This window comes from Lynx canadensis, chromosome C1 (assembly GCF_007474595.2).
Source record: "Lynx canadensis isolate LIC74 chromosome C1, mLynCan4.pri.v2, whole genome shotgun sequence".
NCBI lineage: Eukaryota > Metazoa > Chordata > Mammalia > Carnivora > Felidae > Lynx > Lynx canadensis.
In genome coordinates, this window is record NC_044310.1 from 21646465 (window position 1) to 21662544 (window position 16080).

The following is a 16080-nucleotide window of genomic DNA, read 5'->3' on the forward strand; positions in this document are numbered from 1 at the left end:
TCCAGCACTTGCTGGTTTTGTGACCTTTGGTAAGTCACTTAAACTTTTTGAGTCTTAGCTTTCTCATCTGAAGAATATATTTATAAGGTTATTAAGGTAAAGATAATATTTGCCTGGCGTATAGTAGGTATTAAAAAATGGTAGCTATTCCTATATTATATTGTTATATATCTACCTTTATTTCATTTTAATTAGGCTTAAGACAGTCGGCCAAAATACAAATCACTTCTCATTACTCATGCTAGACAGCAGAGTAGAGTGGGGAAAGTACTGACTTTAGAATCAAATTTCCTGGGTTTAAACCTGCTCCATCCCTTACTAGTGTGCAATCAAGTTAATCACTCTGTGCCTCAGTTTCCTCATTTGTAAAATGGAGCTAATAATAGTTCCACCTCATAGGGTTGTTGCAAGGAACAAGTTAATGTGCACTTCAAGTTAAGTTGTTACTGGGGTGCCTGGTTGGCTCAGTTGGTTAAGTATCTGACTTTGGCTCAGGTCATGATCTCACGGTTTGTGGGTTTGAGCCCTGTGTCAGGCTCTCTCTGCCCCTTCCCCGCTCCTGCACACACTGTCTTACTGTCTCTCTCTCAAAATAAATAGATAAACATTAAAAAAAAAAACAACTTAGGTACAGGGAAATGCACAGATTTTAAGTGTTCAATTTGATTGATTTCCACAGATGTATATTCCTGTGTGACCAGACACATTTAGGATACAGAACATTTCCATTACTCCTGAAACCCTCTTCAACTCTTCTAGTTGCTTCCTACCCCCCTAGGCAGCTACTGCTTTGATTTCTATCACCTTAGCTTAATTTTACCTGTTCTTGGATTCCATATAAATGGAAGTATACAGTAGTACACTTTTGTGTCCGAACATGGATTTTGTTTGTTTGTTTGTTTGTTTGGTTCATCAAAGTTATATGAGTCTGTAGTTTGCTGTTTTTTATTGTTGAATAGTATCCCATTGTTTGAGTGTACCACAATTTGTTTATCCTTTCCTTTGTTGATGGACATTTGAGTTGACGCCAGTTTGGAGCAAATGTGAATAAAGATACTGCAAACACTCATGTGCAGGTCTTTGTGTAGACATATGTCTTCACTTATCTTGGGTAAACACCTAAGAGTGGAATTGCTAGGTCATAGGATAAATGGATGTTTAACTTTGTAAACGGCTGTCAAAGCCACCATACCATTTTAAGGAAACATTGGTTAACGGGTCAAAGGAAAGAGACCACTTGTGGGAAGAGTATAAGTCAGAAATCATAACAAAGTCTCCTCCATCTTCCAATTCTTCAGAGACAGAAAGCAGGGAGGCAGTCGGTGGGAAGTAGAAAAATACGATAGAGTCACAGATTTGGTAGAGGTGGAGCTCTCAAAAAGGTTTAGCCCTCCTGACACACAAATTTATATTCTTTTTTAAAAAATGTATTTATTTGGAGAGAGAGAGAGAGGGAGGGAGGGAGTGAGGGAGGAAGGGCAGAGAGAGAGAGAGAGAGAGAGAGAGAGGGAGGGAGAGAGAATCCCAAAGAAGGCTCTCTGCTCTCAGTGAGGAATCTGATGTGGGGCTTGATCTCCCAGACCGTGAGATCATGACCTGAGCCAAAATCAAGGGTCAGAGGCTTAACCTTAAGACTGAGGCATCAACAAGCACACCCAAATTTATATTCTTATAATCATGTATAAAGTACTTCTACGATCTCTTTAGATCTGCACAATAATGCCATGGTGGGGGCAGAGCCCATCTTACAGTATTGCCTGTTATAGACGAGAAAACTAAAGCTCAGAGAAGAGAGAAGGACTTGCCCGAGATCCCATAGCTAGTTAGGTCTGAGCTGGGACCCAAACCTCAGTCTTCAGACCAAAAGTTTTCTGGCCCTAACTTGTAGTGCAAACGTTTATTGCCTATAGAACCTTGACAAATTATTGAACTTCTCTGGCCCAACTAACTAAGTTAACAGTTGCATTGTGTGCTTGGCACATAGTAGAAGTACAATAAATAATAGTTTAGTTCGAATCTAAGGTAGATAAGTGGGTCTGGGCTGAAGAAAGTGTTAGCGAACGAGCCAGCAATATACCTAGCATGGTGCTGGCATGTATGTGCATGATTTATGATTATGTGAGATGTAGGTGTCACAGGCATGTCCCCTCTCTTTGTTTTGTCTAGATTCTTACCTGCAAGGCAACTCCAGCCAGAAACTCTTCTTCCTAATTCTCATCTGCTCCTCCTGTCTCCCCACCCCCCATATCTCAAAGTTTTGCCTCAATGAAATGTGGTCCTGCTCATAAAAAGGCTGGAGGCCTCTGCTTTTAATACAAATGACTTACATAAATAAAGAGGCAGAAAAACATAGTAATGTAACACTTTTTTTTTTAACCGCAGGTTCTTTTTTTTTTTTAATTTTTTTTCAACGTTTATTTATTTTTGGGACAGAGAGAGACAGAGCATGAACAGGGGAGGGGCAGAGAGAGAGGGAGACACAGAATCGGAAACAGGCTCCAGGCTCCGAGCCATCAGCCCAGAGCCTGACGCGGGGCTCGAACTCACAAACGGTGAGATCGTGACCTGGCTGAAGTCGGACGCTTAACCGACTGTGCCACCCAGGCGCCCCTAACCGCAGGTTCTTTATGAGAATGATTGCAATTCTCTAAATCTCCTCTGAGCCCGTGTACGATTCCAGAACCTACTGGTCATTGTTTTCTGGACAGCGTGTTGGCTCTGAGCAGCCTCCACCCTTCTAGTCTCCTCTGTTTCCATCCCAGTCACAGGGCTGTCAGCAGTTCTGAGTCCTGCTACCAGCCCACGGCCACTGATAACCACCTCTCTTCCTTTTTGCTAGTGTCATTTCCCAACCTGATCATAATACATTGGTTTTGGTCATAATGTGGTGAGCTCTAGAGAAACAAGAAGTAGCCGCAGCCCTTGTTCTCTGTGTAGATTAGTTTCATAGCCTGGCATTCTAAATACTTTTAAACCCTTCCTAATAAGGATGGTCCATTTCAATACTAGTTTTGTTGTCAGAAGGGTCATTGAGGTATTTTGTAGGTTTCTTCCCGTGGTTTCTTAAAGGGATATTTCCTACCTTGTTTGCTCCAGTCTCCCATCTCAGTTTTCAAAGAAGATAGCCTGAGATTCCTTGGCTCCTTAAGCCCTGGCAAGGACCTTTCCCAGTCCTTTCTGGAAAGTTCTGCCCTATGATTCAGAACCTACCCATGCCTTAGCACCCAAGAGTTTACACTTCTCCTGCCTTAGATGGTGTGTAAAGAGCTTCAGGTTTGTAGAGAGGACAGCTGCCACATACAAGTTTTGAGTGCTTGAGCAAATCACTCGCCTTCTCTGGGCCTGCATTTTCTTACCTGGGAATGCTAATCAGTCTCTGCCCTTTCTGTTGATTTCACAGGGCTTGTGTGGGCATCAAAAAAGACAAAGGTTTTTTAAGGTTTATTTATTTTTGAGAGAGAGTGTGAGTGAGTAGGGGAGAGACAGAGAGGGGGACAGAGAATCCAAAGCAGGCTCTGTGCTGACAGCAGCGAGCCTGATAGGGGGCTTGAACTCAACAAATCATGAGATCATGACCTAAGCTAAAGTTGGACGCAAAACTGACCGAGCCACCTAGGCTCCCCTAAAAGACAATGTTTTGAAAGCCATTTGTGAACTCTAAAATGCTGTATACACATGTGTGGTCATTGTCACTTTTATTGGCTGTTTTCCTGCCTTCTCTCTGATCCACTCCTGTCACTGACCCAGTGCTAAGGAAACTGACCATCCAACGTTTTTAGAAGGAGCCTTGTTGCCAGGGGATTGTTTTCTTTATTAAGAGATCGCTGTAAGGGAATTAGGTTTTTGCTTTAGAATGTACAGCCAAAGAGCAAAACTGCTTCCTGCCACATTTGCCCACAAGGCTTCCTGAGAGGCATGTTGATGAGCTGTGGTTTTTTCCCTGCAGACTGATGATAGCAATGGAGACTTGGACCCAGGAGTCTTGCTAACAGCTCAGACCATCACATCTGAGACCACAAGCAGTACAACCACAACTCAGATTACCAAGGTAACAGACCAGTTAGAACTTCCTTCTGGAAGTCAGTGGCATGCCAAGCGTGGTGTCTCTGTAGGAAGGACCCTGGTCCGTAAGCAAGGGTTTCCAGCTCCATCCCTACTGAGCCAAATTGTTCCAACTGTCACAGATGGAAAGGCCCTGCTGCTTTCCCCAGTGGTAAACCTAGGGAGACCCTGAGGGTGTCCTAGTCTAGTGAGTAGTCTCGTAAAGTCATATGTGCTTGTTGTCTTTACACGTGCGTCTCTCTGATCACTACCCTGTCTGGACGTAAGTTGAAAAAGTCAGTTTAAGGACAGGCGTCATTGGTATTATTATGCAGCTATGTTTTCCAAGTAAAAAATCAGAACTCAGGGCCCAACAGAGAGTTTTTATATCATGTGCAGCGTCAAGGCCATGGGAACTATAGTTTGCCCACTGAAATATTGGAATTATTAGAACATTGTTTATGGGGACAAACAGCACAAATTATCTAAAATCAGAACTACTCCCTGAAAATCAGACAGTCCGTGTTTGCTGTAGCACCAGAGGAAAATGTATTTTCTTATAAGTAAGAAATCTAGATTTCTGACCAAGCTCTAGTATCAATACACAGATGACTAGAAGTTAGTTACTTACTGTGTCTAGACCTTAGTTTTCCTCATCTGTTATTTAAGGAAACCTACCCACTCTGAGGGGGTTATTTGAGGATCTTTTGATATTAATAATATGAAAATGCTTGAGAATAAAGAGCCTAATTTCAAGCTCCATGACATTTTTGTTCACAGTCTTCTGATTTTTCCCCTTGAAAATAATCAAAATATACAGAAAAGAGCAAAAAGAAAAACCTATCTGTTTTTATTTACTCACTGAATATCTATGGTATTTAGAAGGAAGAAAAAGGGAAAAGTAAATAGCAAATTGTGATTTTCTGTTTTGCTTATTAAAGATCTTAGCAATCCAAGGGAATAGAGATGTGCTCATTTTAGTAGGTGCAGCCAAGGGTTTGGGCAAGTGGGTAAGAAAGCTATTCTAGACAGTACCCAGCAGCAGATTAAAATTTGAAGTAGAGCTTTCAGATTAATCTTTTACTATTGCTGGGTTTTTTTCCCCTTTTCTTCTTTCCTTTCTTTCTCATATGACCACCTCCCTTTGGTTTCAGACTGTAAAAGGTGGGATTTCAGAGACACGGATTGAGAAGAGAATTGTGATCACAGGAGATGCCGATATTGACCATGATCAGGTGGGAACACGGAAGAGATTATGGGCATGGAAGAGGTCTCTGGGAGGGAAGATTGATGGATATAGGAGTTGGCTTTCAAAAGACGCCTCTGCCAGCTTCATCCTGAGGAACCCCCTGGGCCATTCTAGTGCTTAAATGGGAAGGGCAAAGGGAATCAGACCGCGGAGGCCTGTGGGATGGGGGCTGCAGGTGGGGGGAGTATGAAGTGGAATAGAAGGAATAGAAAGCTTTTTGGACTCAAAAATCTTGTGTTCAAATCCTGGATCTCTCCATATTGTAGCTCTTAGTTTCCTAGGCCTCCATTTCCTCATCTTTAGGATGGGCATTATGGCATCTTCCTCTCGAAGTGGTTGTGAGAATCAGGGTGAGATGGGGGATGTCCACCATGAGGTACATGGTGGGCTCCGGGTGAACAGAGCTGTTGCTGTTCAGGGGACAGCGTGTCCCTAAACATGTACTGGAGACAGAACAAGATAGTAAGACAAAAGGAAAGTGTGATCCTTGCCCTCAGAGGGCTTAGTGGCAGAGGAGATGAGGGGAAGCAGGAGGAGGTAGACTGAGAATCAGGAGCCTTGACTTCGATTCTGTCCTAGATCTGTCACTGACTTACTGTTTGACCTTGGGGAAACCATACTACCTCTGATTCTTTTTTGTCTCCTAAAAGAGAATAGGTTGATCTAGATCATTTCTGGGCTCTTCTGAGTGCTAAAAATCTATGTTTCTATATTAATTAGATGCTAATTGTGCTGCAAGCAATTAACAAATAATAAGGTCAGGATTGATGCTCCTAGCTCTCTGCTGAGTGAGGTGAGAACAGTAAAGCTGCAGAGAAGAGGGGGTGGAAGGGACTGCATGCAAATGCTTCTGGAATCATTGACAGCAGTGCTGGAGCAATCATTCTGTGGCCTTTATGCTGATATCTTGAGTGCCTTAAAAAAAAAGAAAGAAAAAGAAAAAGAAAACCTGAGCTGCACCACGGGCAGCTCCCTTGGTAGCAGGGCTGAGACTCCCAGCTGAGAATGGCTGCCGAGTCCAAGTGGGAGGCCCTGCAGCCTGTTCGCCTCTGCTTGGTGGATCCCACTGTTACCTGCCTGCACCCACCTACTTGGTCCGGTTGATTTGAGCCCCTGCTATGTGCTCAGTCTGTGTTAGACAGCAAGAGCAGGAGGACGGGAAGGTGTTTTGGGTTTGGAGTGAGACAGCACTGAGTTGACTCTTGATTCTGCAACTTACTAGTTGTGTGTCCTTGAGCAAGTTATTTTACTTCTCTGAGCTGTAATTTTGCCATCTGTAAAAGAAAGATGATCCTAGATTTCTTTCAGGATTGTTAGAAACATACTTGAGAGCTCAGAGAGATGCTCCTTTGTCCCTCAGTTCTGCTAGGTATGAGGGATGCACGGAAGGGATGAGATATGGTGTATTCTGGATGGGTGGGGAGGCAATTAAAGCAAGAAGTAGTGTGTTGCAGGCTTTCCTGGAGAGAGAGGTGTCAGCCAGAGTAACTGAAGAGATGGTTTGGGCTGGGCCTTGACACATGAGCAGGTGGGTTGGGAAAAAAAAGATCAGGGAAAATGAGCAGGGGCCTATAGAGGTGCCAGTTTCATGGAGTCAGAAGACCAAAAGAGGAACTTCCCCTCTTCCCTCATCCCTCCTAGAGATAGTTCTTAAGAGCCAGGTTCAATAGTCAAGTGTTCAGATCTAGCTAGAATCCTTTTTTTTTTTTTTATTAAAATTTTTTTTTAACATTTATTTATTTTTGAGAGAGAACGGTAGAGTGCGAGCAGAAGAGGGGCAAGAGGAGACAGAGAATCTGAAGCAGGCTCCAGACTCTGAGCTGTCAGCACAGAGCCCAGCATAGGCCTCAAACCCACCAACCGTGAGATCATGACCTGAGCCAAAGTTGGACGCTTAACCAACTGAGCCACCCAGGCACCCCTTTTTAAAAAATTTTTTTTAACTTGATTTATTTATTTATTTTGAGAGAAAGAGAGAGAGAAAGCAGGGTAGGGGCAGAAGGAGAGAGAGAATCCCAAGCAGGCTCCATGCTGTCAGCAGAGTCTGATGTAGCGCTCAAACTCACGAACCGTGAGATCATGACCTGAGCTGAAAACAAGATTCAGATGCTTAACCGACTGAGCCATCCAGGCTCCCCTAGTGTCCTTGTTAATAGGGAGGGCCTGTCTCTTGAGAATCCCCAGATCACCGTTCCCCAAAGCACCTTGGGTGCTGTGAGCTTGAGGCTCAGAGACTTGCTACCCAGGAAGATTAGTGGTATAATTTCCCTGACTTTCTCTCTGTTTTCATTTAGTTTTTCTAAAATGATCAGAATTCCTTCAGATGCTAACACAGGGTCTCCCTGAAACTAAATGACAGTGTAGTGAAGAAGAAAGCCTTATAGATTTAAGTTAAAATCCCTGCTGCATTACTTACTAGCTGGGAAACATTAACCACTTTATTTAACCACTGAACCTCGGTTTCTTTGTCTGTAAAATAGAAACAATGAGAGGCGCCTGGTTGACTCAGCTGGAAGAGCAGGCAACTCTTGATCTTGGGGTTGTGAGTTTGAGCCCCACGTTGGGCACAGAGCCCAACAAAACAAAGTGGAAACATGGGGTGCCTGGGTGGCTCAGTTAGTTAAGTGTTCAACTTCAGCTCAGGTCATGATCTCACGGTTCGTGGGTTCAAGCCCGTCGGACTCTGTGCTGACAGCTCAGAGTCTGGAGCCTGCTTTGGATTCTGTGTCTCCCTCTCTCTCTGCCCCTCCCCCAATTCATGCTTTGTCTCTCTCTCCCTCCCTCTCTCTCAAAATAAACATTAAAAAGTAAAAATTTTTAAATGAAGTGGAAACAGTGATGCTACCCTAATTTCATTGAGCCATCCTGAAGATTAAGTACATAATAATAATAATGTGCTTAGGCCAATGCATGGCATCTAATAGGCCCTCCCACTCTTCCTTACTTTCTTTCCTCTCCGTTAGCCGAAGATACCTCTTCCTTTTTGTAGCATGCTTCTATATTTTCCTCTTCTGTTCTGAACTTCCCGGCTACCCTATAGTGAATACAGATTTTCCACTCACTTCTTGAGTGAATCCTCCCAGACCCACCCAGCAGGTACAGCTGTCACCCCTAAAGTCCCTTTATGATTCCTTGACGACAGCTCTAGTCTTCCCTGTCTCTGTGTTTTCAGTCCAGGAGCCTCCCTATGTAGGATAGGGGAGGTAAGGCTGTTATCAGCTTGGCTTAGCCTAAATGCTGCCCCGGCACTACAGACGGAAAGATTGAATTTGCCAGAGAAACCATGTCCTGAGACCCCTGCCTTCCTTCACCAGCCAGCCTGCTTTCTGCCTGATGAACAGTGTTTCTGTCTTTCTCAGGTCCTCGTACAGGCCATCAAGGAGGCAAAGGAGCAGCACCCAGACATGTCAGTGACCAAGGTGGTCGTCCATCAGGAGACCGAAATCTCTGAGGAATGAGCTCAGGTATGGGCTGTTCTTGGTGGGGTGGAGGGGGTCCACTGCCCCCCCCTCAGAGAACACTGAGCAGGAACATCCCCCAGAGGTGTCCACACTGGGACTTAATAAAGCAAAGGCAAAGGAGAGGCTGATGAGGGAGACAGAGAAGTTACTAAGGATTTGGCTCCAATGAGAGCAGCTAGCCTCCTTGGGTCCTCCTGCCTTTATCAGGCCAGCAGTGATAGGCTGGAGGACACACCCTAGGCCTGGATGGAAACCCCCACTCACTTCGTGAATCTTCCCGTTTCCTCCTGCTTCTTCACTTAGCCTTCCCTCTCTCTTCTGTCTGCGATCTGCTCTCTGCCGTCACAGGGATCTCTGAGTCTAAACCTCAGAGAGCCAGAGGAGAACAAAACCAAGAAAAGCAGGACCTGCCTGTCCAGAAATGTGGGCTTGGGGGCTAGGGGACTAGGGGGCCAGGCCAGACTAGAAAATTGAAAGCAGCATAGCAGCTTTCAGAGAGCCCAGGGATCCAGATAAATTTACGCCTAAAAGTAGTTTACAAACAACTCGAAGAAGCCATCGATCACAGGTAGGACTGGGCTCTGTAAAACTGCTCAGGCCCAGCTTGTGACTTGGGGCCACAGAACTGGCAGTGGGGCTGGGTGGCTGTTTTCCTTTGCTGGATTTAAAAAGTGTGCTTTCTCTCCTCTAGGAACTATCCTACCCCAACTCCCCGCCTGTCTCCCATCCAAGAGAAAACCAGCAAAATGATAAAGAAGCTTTCCTGCAATAGTCAGACATCAGACTTTGAAAATTACTCTAAACCACCAGAAAATTTCACTTTCTATTTGGAATTTATACCAAGAGAGTCTTCTAGACATCACTGGTTCTTTTAATACTTTTTCTACATTGTGATACCAGAAATTGTTCAACTTTTCACTCTATGGACTGTTTTTAAAGAGCTTTTTGGTTTTTTTATGGGGTGGTTTGTAACCCCTTTAACCTAGCCTCTCTCCATTTATTTCCAACCCAGATCCTGACAGGTCCACAGAATTCTTGGGGAAATCCTCCAAAGATTCTGTCAGCTGTGTTGGGGGCCAAAGCCAGCTTAATGGGGCTTTCCTGCTCGTCCCCTAGTTTTATACCCTTTGGATGTCAGCAGAAACTTCATTAACCAGCCCTTTCTCAGAGCCAATGATGTGACTTTACCACGTGAGGCAGGGCAGCTGTCCTGATCCACAGGCCCCAGGAAAACATCCCTGTCCCTTTGTTGAGGGTGGTTTCAGTGAGGCAGAGATCTCTGCTAAGAATGTAGTATTGTTTTTCCTTCTTTCCTCCTATTCTTTCTTTTTGGAGCTTCTTTAGATCAAAGACATAAGAAGTTGTTTCATATCTATCTGATACTGTGAATGTTTGAACATATCCGTGGCCTTCACCTTCCTGCCCTCCCTCCCCTTTTACCTCATCAGAAGCAGTGGCTCTGCTAAGTGCTCCCCCCACTTCCCATCTCAGGAGACCAAAACTCACAGAAAAATAGGCACTTTTGGCCAGAAGCTCCAATGGCACATTTTTAGTGGTGATTTAGGCAAGGAGAAAGTTAATGAGGTTTTAAGAAAGGTTTTCTAGTTCTGGGAATGTGCACTTCACACAGGGGAATGGTGGGGTTTACCTCAGTCAGATCTTGCTAAGAAGTATTTCCAGGTGACCAACCCTGGGCCTCTTTCTTTAATCCTGGGATGACAGGGAATGTGACTCAGAGAGGAGGTCTTGTCCCTTGTCCTTTCTTCTCCTGACTGGTACCTGCCTGCAGACACCCTTCTGGAGCAAGGGAATTGACTTTTAGGGGCCATCCTTCCCACAAAACCCTGCACGACAAGGGGAACAAACACCAGCCCTGCTCGTTCCCACTTGCCATCTGAGGTCTGTCAGGTTTTATAGGCTTGATTTTTGTGGTGGGTTGTGGGTTTATTTTACTTTTACTTTTTTGTTGTTGTTGCTGTTCGTTTGGTTTTGAAAATGGGACTGACTGATGTGCCCAATTCCACCATTCCTGGTAGGTCTGGGGGCATTTTTATTTAATAGCACTTCTCGAATCTTCCAGCTTGCTCCCACAAACACATCTGCCCGGAAGTTCTTGGAATCTTATTCTGGGACAGAAGTGAACCTCATGAGATAGACAGCGGATCACAGTCAGCAGTCTCGGGGGGCTCCGGAGCAGTGAGAGACGTCGAAAACCCCTGCTCCCCACTGTGGGAGGCAGCCACCTGTGTCCAAAGCCTCTTCTGGCCGAGTCTTGTTTTAGACAAACGCAGCTGGTTTGAACTGATTGCAGACGTGTGCATTTTCCTTTAGTACTTATGTGAGAATATTACTAGCCGAGAGGCAGCTCTCTCTGGAGAGGGATGAAGAGCTCAGGTAGGGCATATGACAGGCCTGCGGAGACAGGACTGTCCTGTCTCAGGAGCAGACTTCCAGCCCGTGGGCACAGGGTCTGAAACGATGGGGCTCTCTTGGTGGTACCCATGCCCAGGCTGCGTCGCCAGGAGTGGTGGTGAGGTTAGGAATCCAGCTCACATCAGAAGGCGTGTAACGTGAGCTCCCCTGCCCGCGGCCAGCTGTCCTGTTGAAAGAGCTGCCAGCTTCCCAGGCTGCCAGCTGTGGAATGAAGAGGGTCGGGGTAAGGAAGAGGGCACAGGGTGAGCATCAGCGGCCTGGCATGCCGGGTTCTCCACTGCCTGCACTGGTGCGGCAGCTTTCACCGCACAGGACCTATGACAGGGGCCCACGCTTCCCCTCGGCTCTGTCACCCGCTCACAGTGCTTCTCCTCCCACTTCCTTAACTATAAATTGGACCAGAAGATCTCGAATGCCCTTCCAGCACTGAGAAGCCACGATTTGGACAAGCTAGGCAGAAGGTGTCCTTCCAAGCGTCTCTCCCTATCCTGCCTCTCTGGTAACAGATCTGAGGGTTCGACAGTTGTTTGGATTTTATTTCTTCCTGCAGTTGTGTGTGCATTTGTGTGTGTGTGTGTGTGTGTGTGTGTGTGTGTGTGTGTGTGAAGAAAAACAGATTCTGTCCAGGTGGAAATGGTGAAGAGGGGAGGGGAGAGTTTTATTTCCAGGGTCAGAGACTTGGCAGCAATTTCCCTAAAGTGACTCAGACACACCACAGTAACAATTCTCGCTGCAGTTTTATTTTTATTTCACTTGAGAAGTAAAGACTTCCTCCAAGCCACATGAGGTCTCTGTCACCCCCCCACCACCCACCCACCCACCAAGCAGGACCTAAATTTCCAAGCCGAGGGCCCGAAGAACCTGGCCACAGGGACCTTTCAGGGCCTCTTTGCCCTCCGGCCCAGGCCTCCCCATCGCATGTTCTGCAGGGCGGTGGGGGGGGGGGGAGGGGACAACCGTCTGCCCTGGGAAGTGGAGCCAGAGCTATGGCCTGACCAACACCACAGAATGCCCACTGCTCGTGGAAATACCCGCCCAGGATCTCAGCCCCCGGCTGGCTGTTTTTACAGATCTCTCTCAAATGTATTATTTTGGTGACAAAAATGAAGGAGCTTTGTAAATTTTTTTAAAATTATGAATCATATCAAGTAGTTGTTTACATTTCTTGACAAATAGGAACTATGGCAGCAGAATCAAATTGGCAAAATCTCTAGAGTAAAAAGGCAATAATTAGGTCTGCTGTTTTGGCCTTTTGTAGTAAGAGAAGTGGTGTAGTGCTTAGATTCGTGTTTGGTCTTGCTTCTTGTATTGCATTTTTCAATAAACTTACAAAAAAAAAAGACTGAATCTGTGAGAATTGATCAACTTTTAAAGTTCTCTTTTCCTACCAGCAATCTGGGAAAAATTAAACATGGGTAAGGGAGACCCAAATTCAAGCCACTTTCTAAAGTAAGCTACCCAACATTGGCCAAAATGTGGCTTCAACGTTGTATAAAAGGAGATCTGACAAATGCTTTTTGCCTGCTGGAGGGAGATTTTGCAGCACAGGCCATGACAGAGGAGAGAAGGGGGCTTCTCAGACCTGTTTAGGGAGGGGCCAGACCCTCGGTAGGAAGACTTTGGCAGTAGTGTAGCCCTAGTGGGGTGTACCCCGCATGGCTGAGGGGAGACAGGGGCTGAGGTGGTGGGAGATAAAGCCTCAGGCCTCATCCCAGATGGCAGTGGAGGGTCTCTGCTCTACCCCATTGCCCGTCTTCCCCGACCCCGCAACTGGCACCACCTTGGAGGGAGCCCATCCCAGCCTGTAACATCCCAACCTTCCTTCTGAGTCTTAGGGGTCCTTGCTCACCACTTGGAGTTTGCCAAGACACCAGGTTTCTCCCAGTCACCCTGACCTGGACCTCCAGCCCCCTCAGGTACCTGTCTGAGGCTAAGTAAGGCCACTTTTGGAGGCTTAAAAGAGATCCCAAGGCCGAGTCATGCTGGTCTCCAGACTCCACATTAAAGCTCATTGTCTCCAGCTTATTGAACCCTGTGCAGTTGGCATTTGTCTGCCGACATGCAAGTCAGGATGCCTTAGCAGCTGATGGGGCCAGAGCATCCACCTCCAGTCTGGGATGTGACTGATGCTTCTACTAGATATTGGGACTTCTGGTCCTGTTACCAATGTCCATGCTGCAGCCGCCTAGAAGGCTGTCCCTTGCTCCTCAAACCCGGGCTCCCAAGTCCCCTCCTCCTCCCAACTTGGCATAACCCCCCAGACTGAGGCGGTCCAGCCGTGGCCAGCTCCGGTGAGCGCAGTCTCGAGCTGCCGGGGCCCCAAGTAGGAGCTCCCCAAGGCCCAGATCCAGAGACTTGGAATGTTCGATGCAGGAACCAGAGGGCTGCACGGTGATAATCACATGGCCAGTCTGGGTCCGTGGACCCCAGGGTGGGGGCAGCCCTGGGCCCTTCAGAGGGTAACTGTTGAGCAGGGCAGGTAACCCCAAGCGAGGATTAGCAGGCTCTGAACGCAGACTCCGCACTGACGGAACGGGTGAGGTGCCCCGACGCGGGGACAGATCCCAACTTTCTGGCTCTGCGCGGCCTATGGCTCGGGGAGTCCTGGGTCCGGGGCTGGGGAGGAGGGCGCAGTCCCAGCCGGCGCCGTCAGGAGGGCGGAGCGCCTGAGCCCGCAGCACCCCCTGGCGAAGCCGTCGCGTCTCCAAGTCGCGGTTCTCGTAGAGTAGCGTGTTGGCGCAGATGAACACGAACAGGCCGACGCCCATGACCACCGGCCCGAGGAGCCGCAGCCGCTCGTGCGGGCCGTGGGCCCGGCCGGCGCCGCGACCCTCGCGTCGCAGCTCGCTCAGGAGGGGCGCGCTGGCATTGGCAGCGCGCGGCCCTGGGGCGCCGGCGCGGTGCGGCCAGTAGCCGGCCACGGCGATGCCCATGCCCACCAGTACCACGAGCGCCCCCAGCGCCGCGAACGCCCCCGACGGCGAGCGCAGCCGCAGCCGTGCCCGCACCCGCAGAGGTTCGGGCGGGGAGCGCGGGCGCCGGCGGCGGCCCAGGCGGCGGCCCAGGCGAGAGACGCGGCCCTCGGGGCTCCTGCGCACCTCCCCGCAGTCTCCAGGGCTCCCAGCCGTCATCTCGCCGTCGTCTAGGCGCTCTGCAGAGAGATGGGAGGCAGGGACTGAACCGACGGGCCTAGGGTCGGAGCGCCAGGTGGGGGGCCCAAATCCGGGAGGCAAGCTCAGGCTGCCTCGCCCAGGCCGCTTGGAGATCCCTGGCGGCCACCCCCGGATTTTCCCGGGCCGCGAGGCGGGGAGCCGCCCCCGCTCGGGTTTTCCGCAGCGGAGCTCGGAGCCAGGGACGCGCGGCAGAAGCCGGAGTTGGCCGGGCCCACGGGCGGAGAGGAGGGAGGGGGGGCGCGGGCTGCTACCTGGCGCATCCTCGGCTGCGGGTCTCCGGCCTCCAGAGCCCTCTTCGCCAGCCCGCCGGCCCCGGGCCTCAGGAGGTGTGCGGGCCCCCCGGCAGTGGCGTCTCCAGGGTAAGTCCCGCCCGGGATCGACCTCACCCCCGCACGTGGGTGCACCGTAAAGGAGGGAGGGGGCGCTCAGACCGCCCGGGTCCGCTGGGGTCGCTCGCGGGCCCCACCTCCCCCCTACTGCGCTTTACATACCGCAGCGTAGGAAGGAGGGGGTGTCACTGACTCCAGCCTCTTCCTGCCCGCCCCCTCCTTTCAGACCTCCTCAGTCTGCACTGAAGCTGCAGCAGGAGAGACTTGAGCTAGACTCCAGGAAGACCGTTCCGATCAAGACCAGCGGCAGACTTTGCCCGGGATTGCTTTAAACTCCGCGTAGACGAGGCCTCTCCTCCCCCAGCGGCCCGGCAGTGGCCAGGGCAGGGCGCAGGGGGCTGCAGGTGCTGGGCGCGGGGCCCTGCCGGTAGAGCTCCCCTCCGGCTCTCCCGTCGGCCTGGGCAAGGCTGTTCCCAGGTTGCAGCGTTTCCAATTCGAGCTCCTCGGGATGAATCATCCCCCTTTCCCGCCGCCTGTCCTCCTTTCCGGCCTCCTCCACCCGAGGCCTCTGTGGCCCGCGTCCCGGACGGAGCAGCACCACCCCAGCACCTCAGGCCGCCCCAGCCTGGGCCGCCCGGCTTAAGCCCTTCCCGGCCTGTGGCCTGAGGACTGGAGCCGGGGCCGGGTAAGGAGTAGCTGGGTTGTGTGTGGTGTGGCCCCCATGGGAGGGAGGGTGTGGGAGGAAACCGGGCCCCCGCCCAGGAGCCCTGGCCCGCAGGGGAAGAGTTAGGACCTCGCTGTCCGGTGGTGCGTCTTCACTCCCCCAGTATGGTTTCTAAACAGCTTCAGTGCTGGAACCTGTAGCCGAAGCCCCAGGAAGGAGGCCTTGCTACCCCACTCACTCCCCATCCGCACCCCCGAAGCTCAAGACACGACACCCCATCCCTGCCTCCAACAGGAGTGCCTAAGGCTCGGGGCCTAGCACTGAGCCGCAGTCTGCCGCGTCCAAAGCCTAATTTTCACAGATGGAAACTGCGGCCCAGAGAGGCGGAGGAGACTGCCGGGGTCACACGAGGAGGGGGCTCTACCGGGACCCGACGCCGGGCCTCCCGACCCCGGCCAATGCTGTGCACAGCCACGGGAGCGTCGTGGGAGGAGGCAAGGGCCGTTCCCCGTCGTCTCTGAGTGCGGAGCCTTTTCCCCAGCCCGAAACCTCAGAAGTGACCACCCCGCCCCAGGCCAGAGCTGGTGCCCCGGGCCCAACCCCGAAAAGGTCGCCCGGAGACCCCGCGCGTCTCTGAGTGGAGGAGGGCGAAGGCGTGCGGAGAGATGGCCACATGCCTTGAGACCCCGAGACTCTGGAGAGCGTGAGTCCACGCTGGGGACCCCAGGGG

At 50.0% G+C, this 16080-nt stretch overlaps 2 protein-coding genes across 17 annotated transcripts in view; one reads left to right on the forward strand and one right to left on the reverse strand.

Annotated features, from left to right (window-relative positions):
• EPB41 (erythrocyte membrane protein band 4.1) overlaps window positions 1–12502 on the forward strand; it is a 200956-nt gene extending 188454 nt beyond the window's left edge. For 15 of the 16 annotated variants that reach the window (XM_030327999.1, XM_032594237.1, XM_030327991.1 and 12 more), the window contains 4 exons: window positions 3947–4048; window positions 5196–5276; window positions 8650–8754; window positions 9443–12351. In XM_030327999.1, coding sequence (XP_030183859.1) covers window positions 3947–4048; window positions 5196–5276; window positions 8650–8748 — 282 coding nt within the window. In that variant the 3' untranslated portion in view covers window positions 8749–8754; window positions 9443–12351. Of the gene's footprint in view, window positions 1–3946; window positions 4049–5195; window positions 5277–8649; window positions 8755–9442 lie in introns of all 16 variants that reach the window. The other variant, XM_030327998.1, reaches the window with a different exon arrangement.
• TMEM200B (transmembrane protein 200B) lies at window positions 11921–14475 on the reverse strand. Its single transcript, XM_032594238.1, has one exon. It carries the CDS (start codon window positions 14313–14315, stop codon window positions 13392–13394), a length of 924 nt encoding a protein of 307 aa, XP_032450129.1. The 5' UTR covers window positions 14316–14475; the 3' UTR covers window positions 11921–13391.
• Window positions 14476–16080: the final 1605 nt, after the last annotated feature.

What these genes read in the sequence shown, in the direction of transcription:
- TMEM200B (XM_032594238.1), bottom strand. Translation starts at nt 14,315, where the DNA reads ATGACGGCTGGGAGCCCTGGAGACTGCGGGGAGGTGCGCAGGAGCCCC.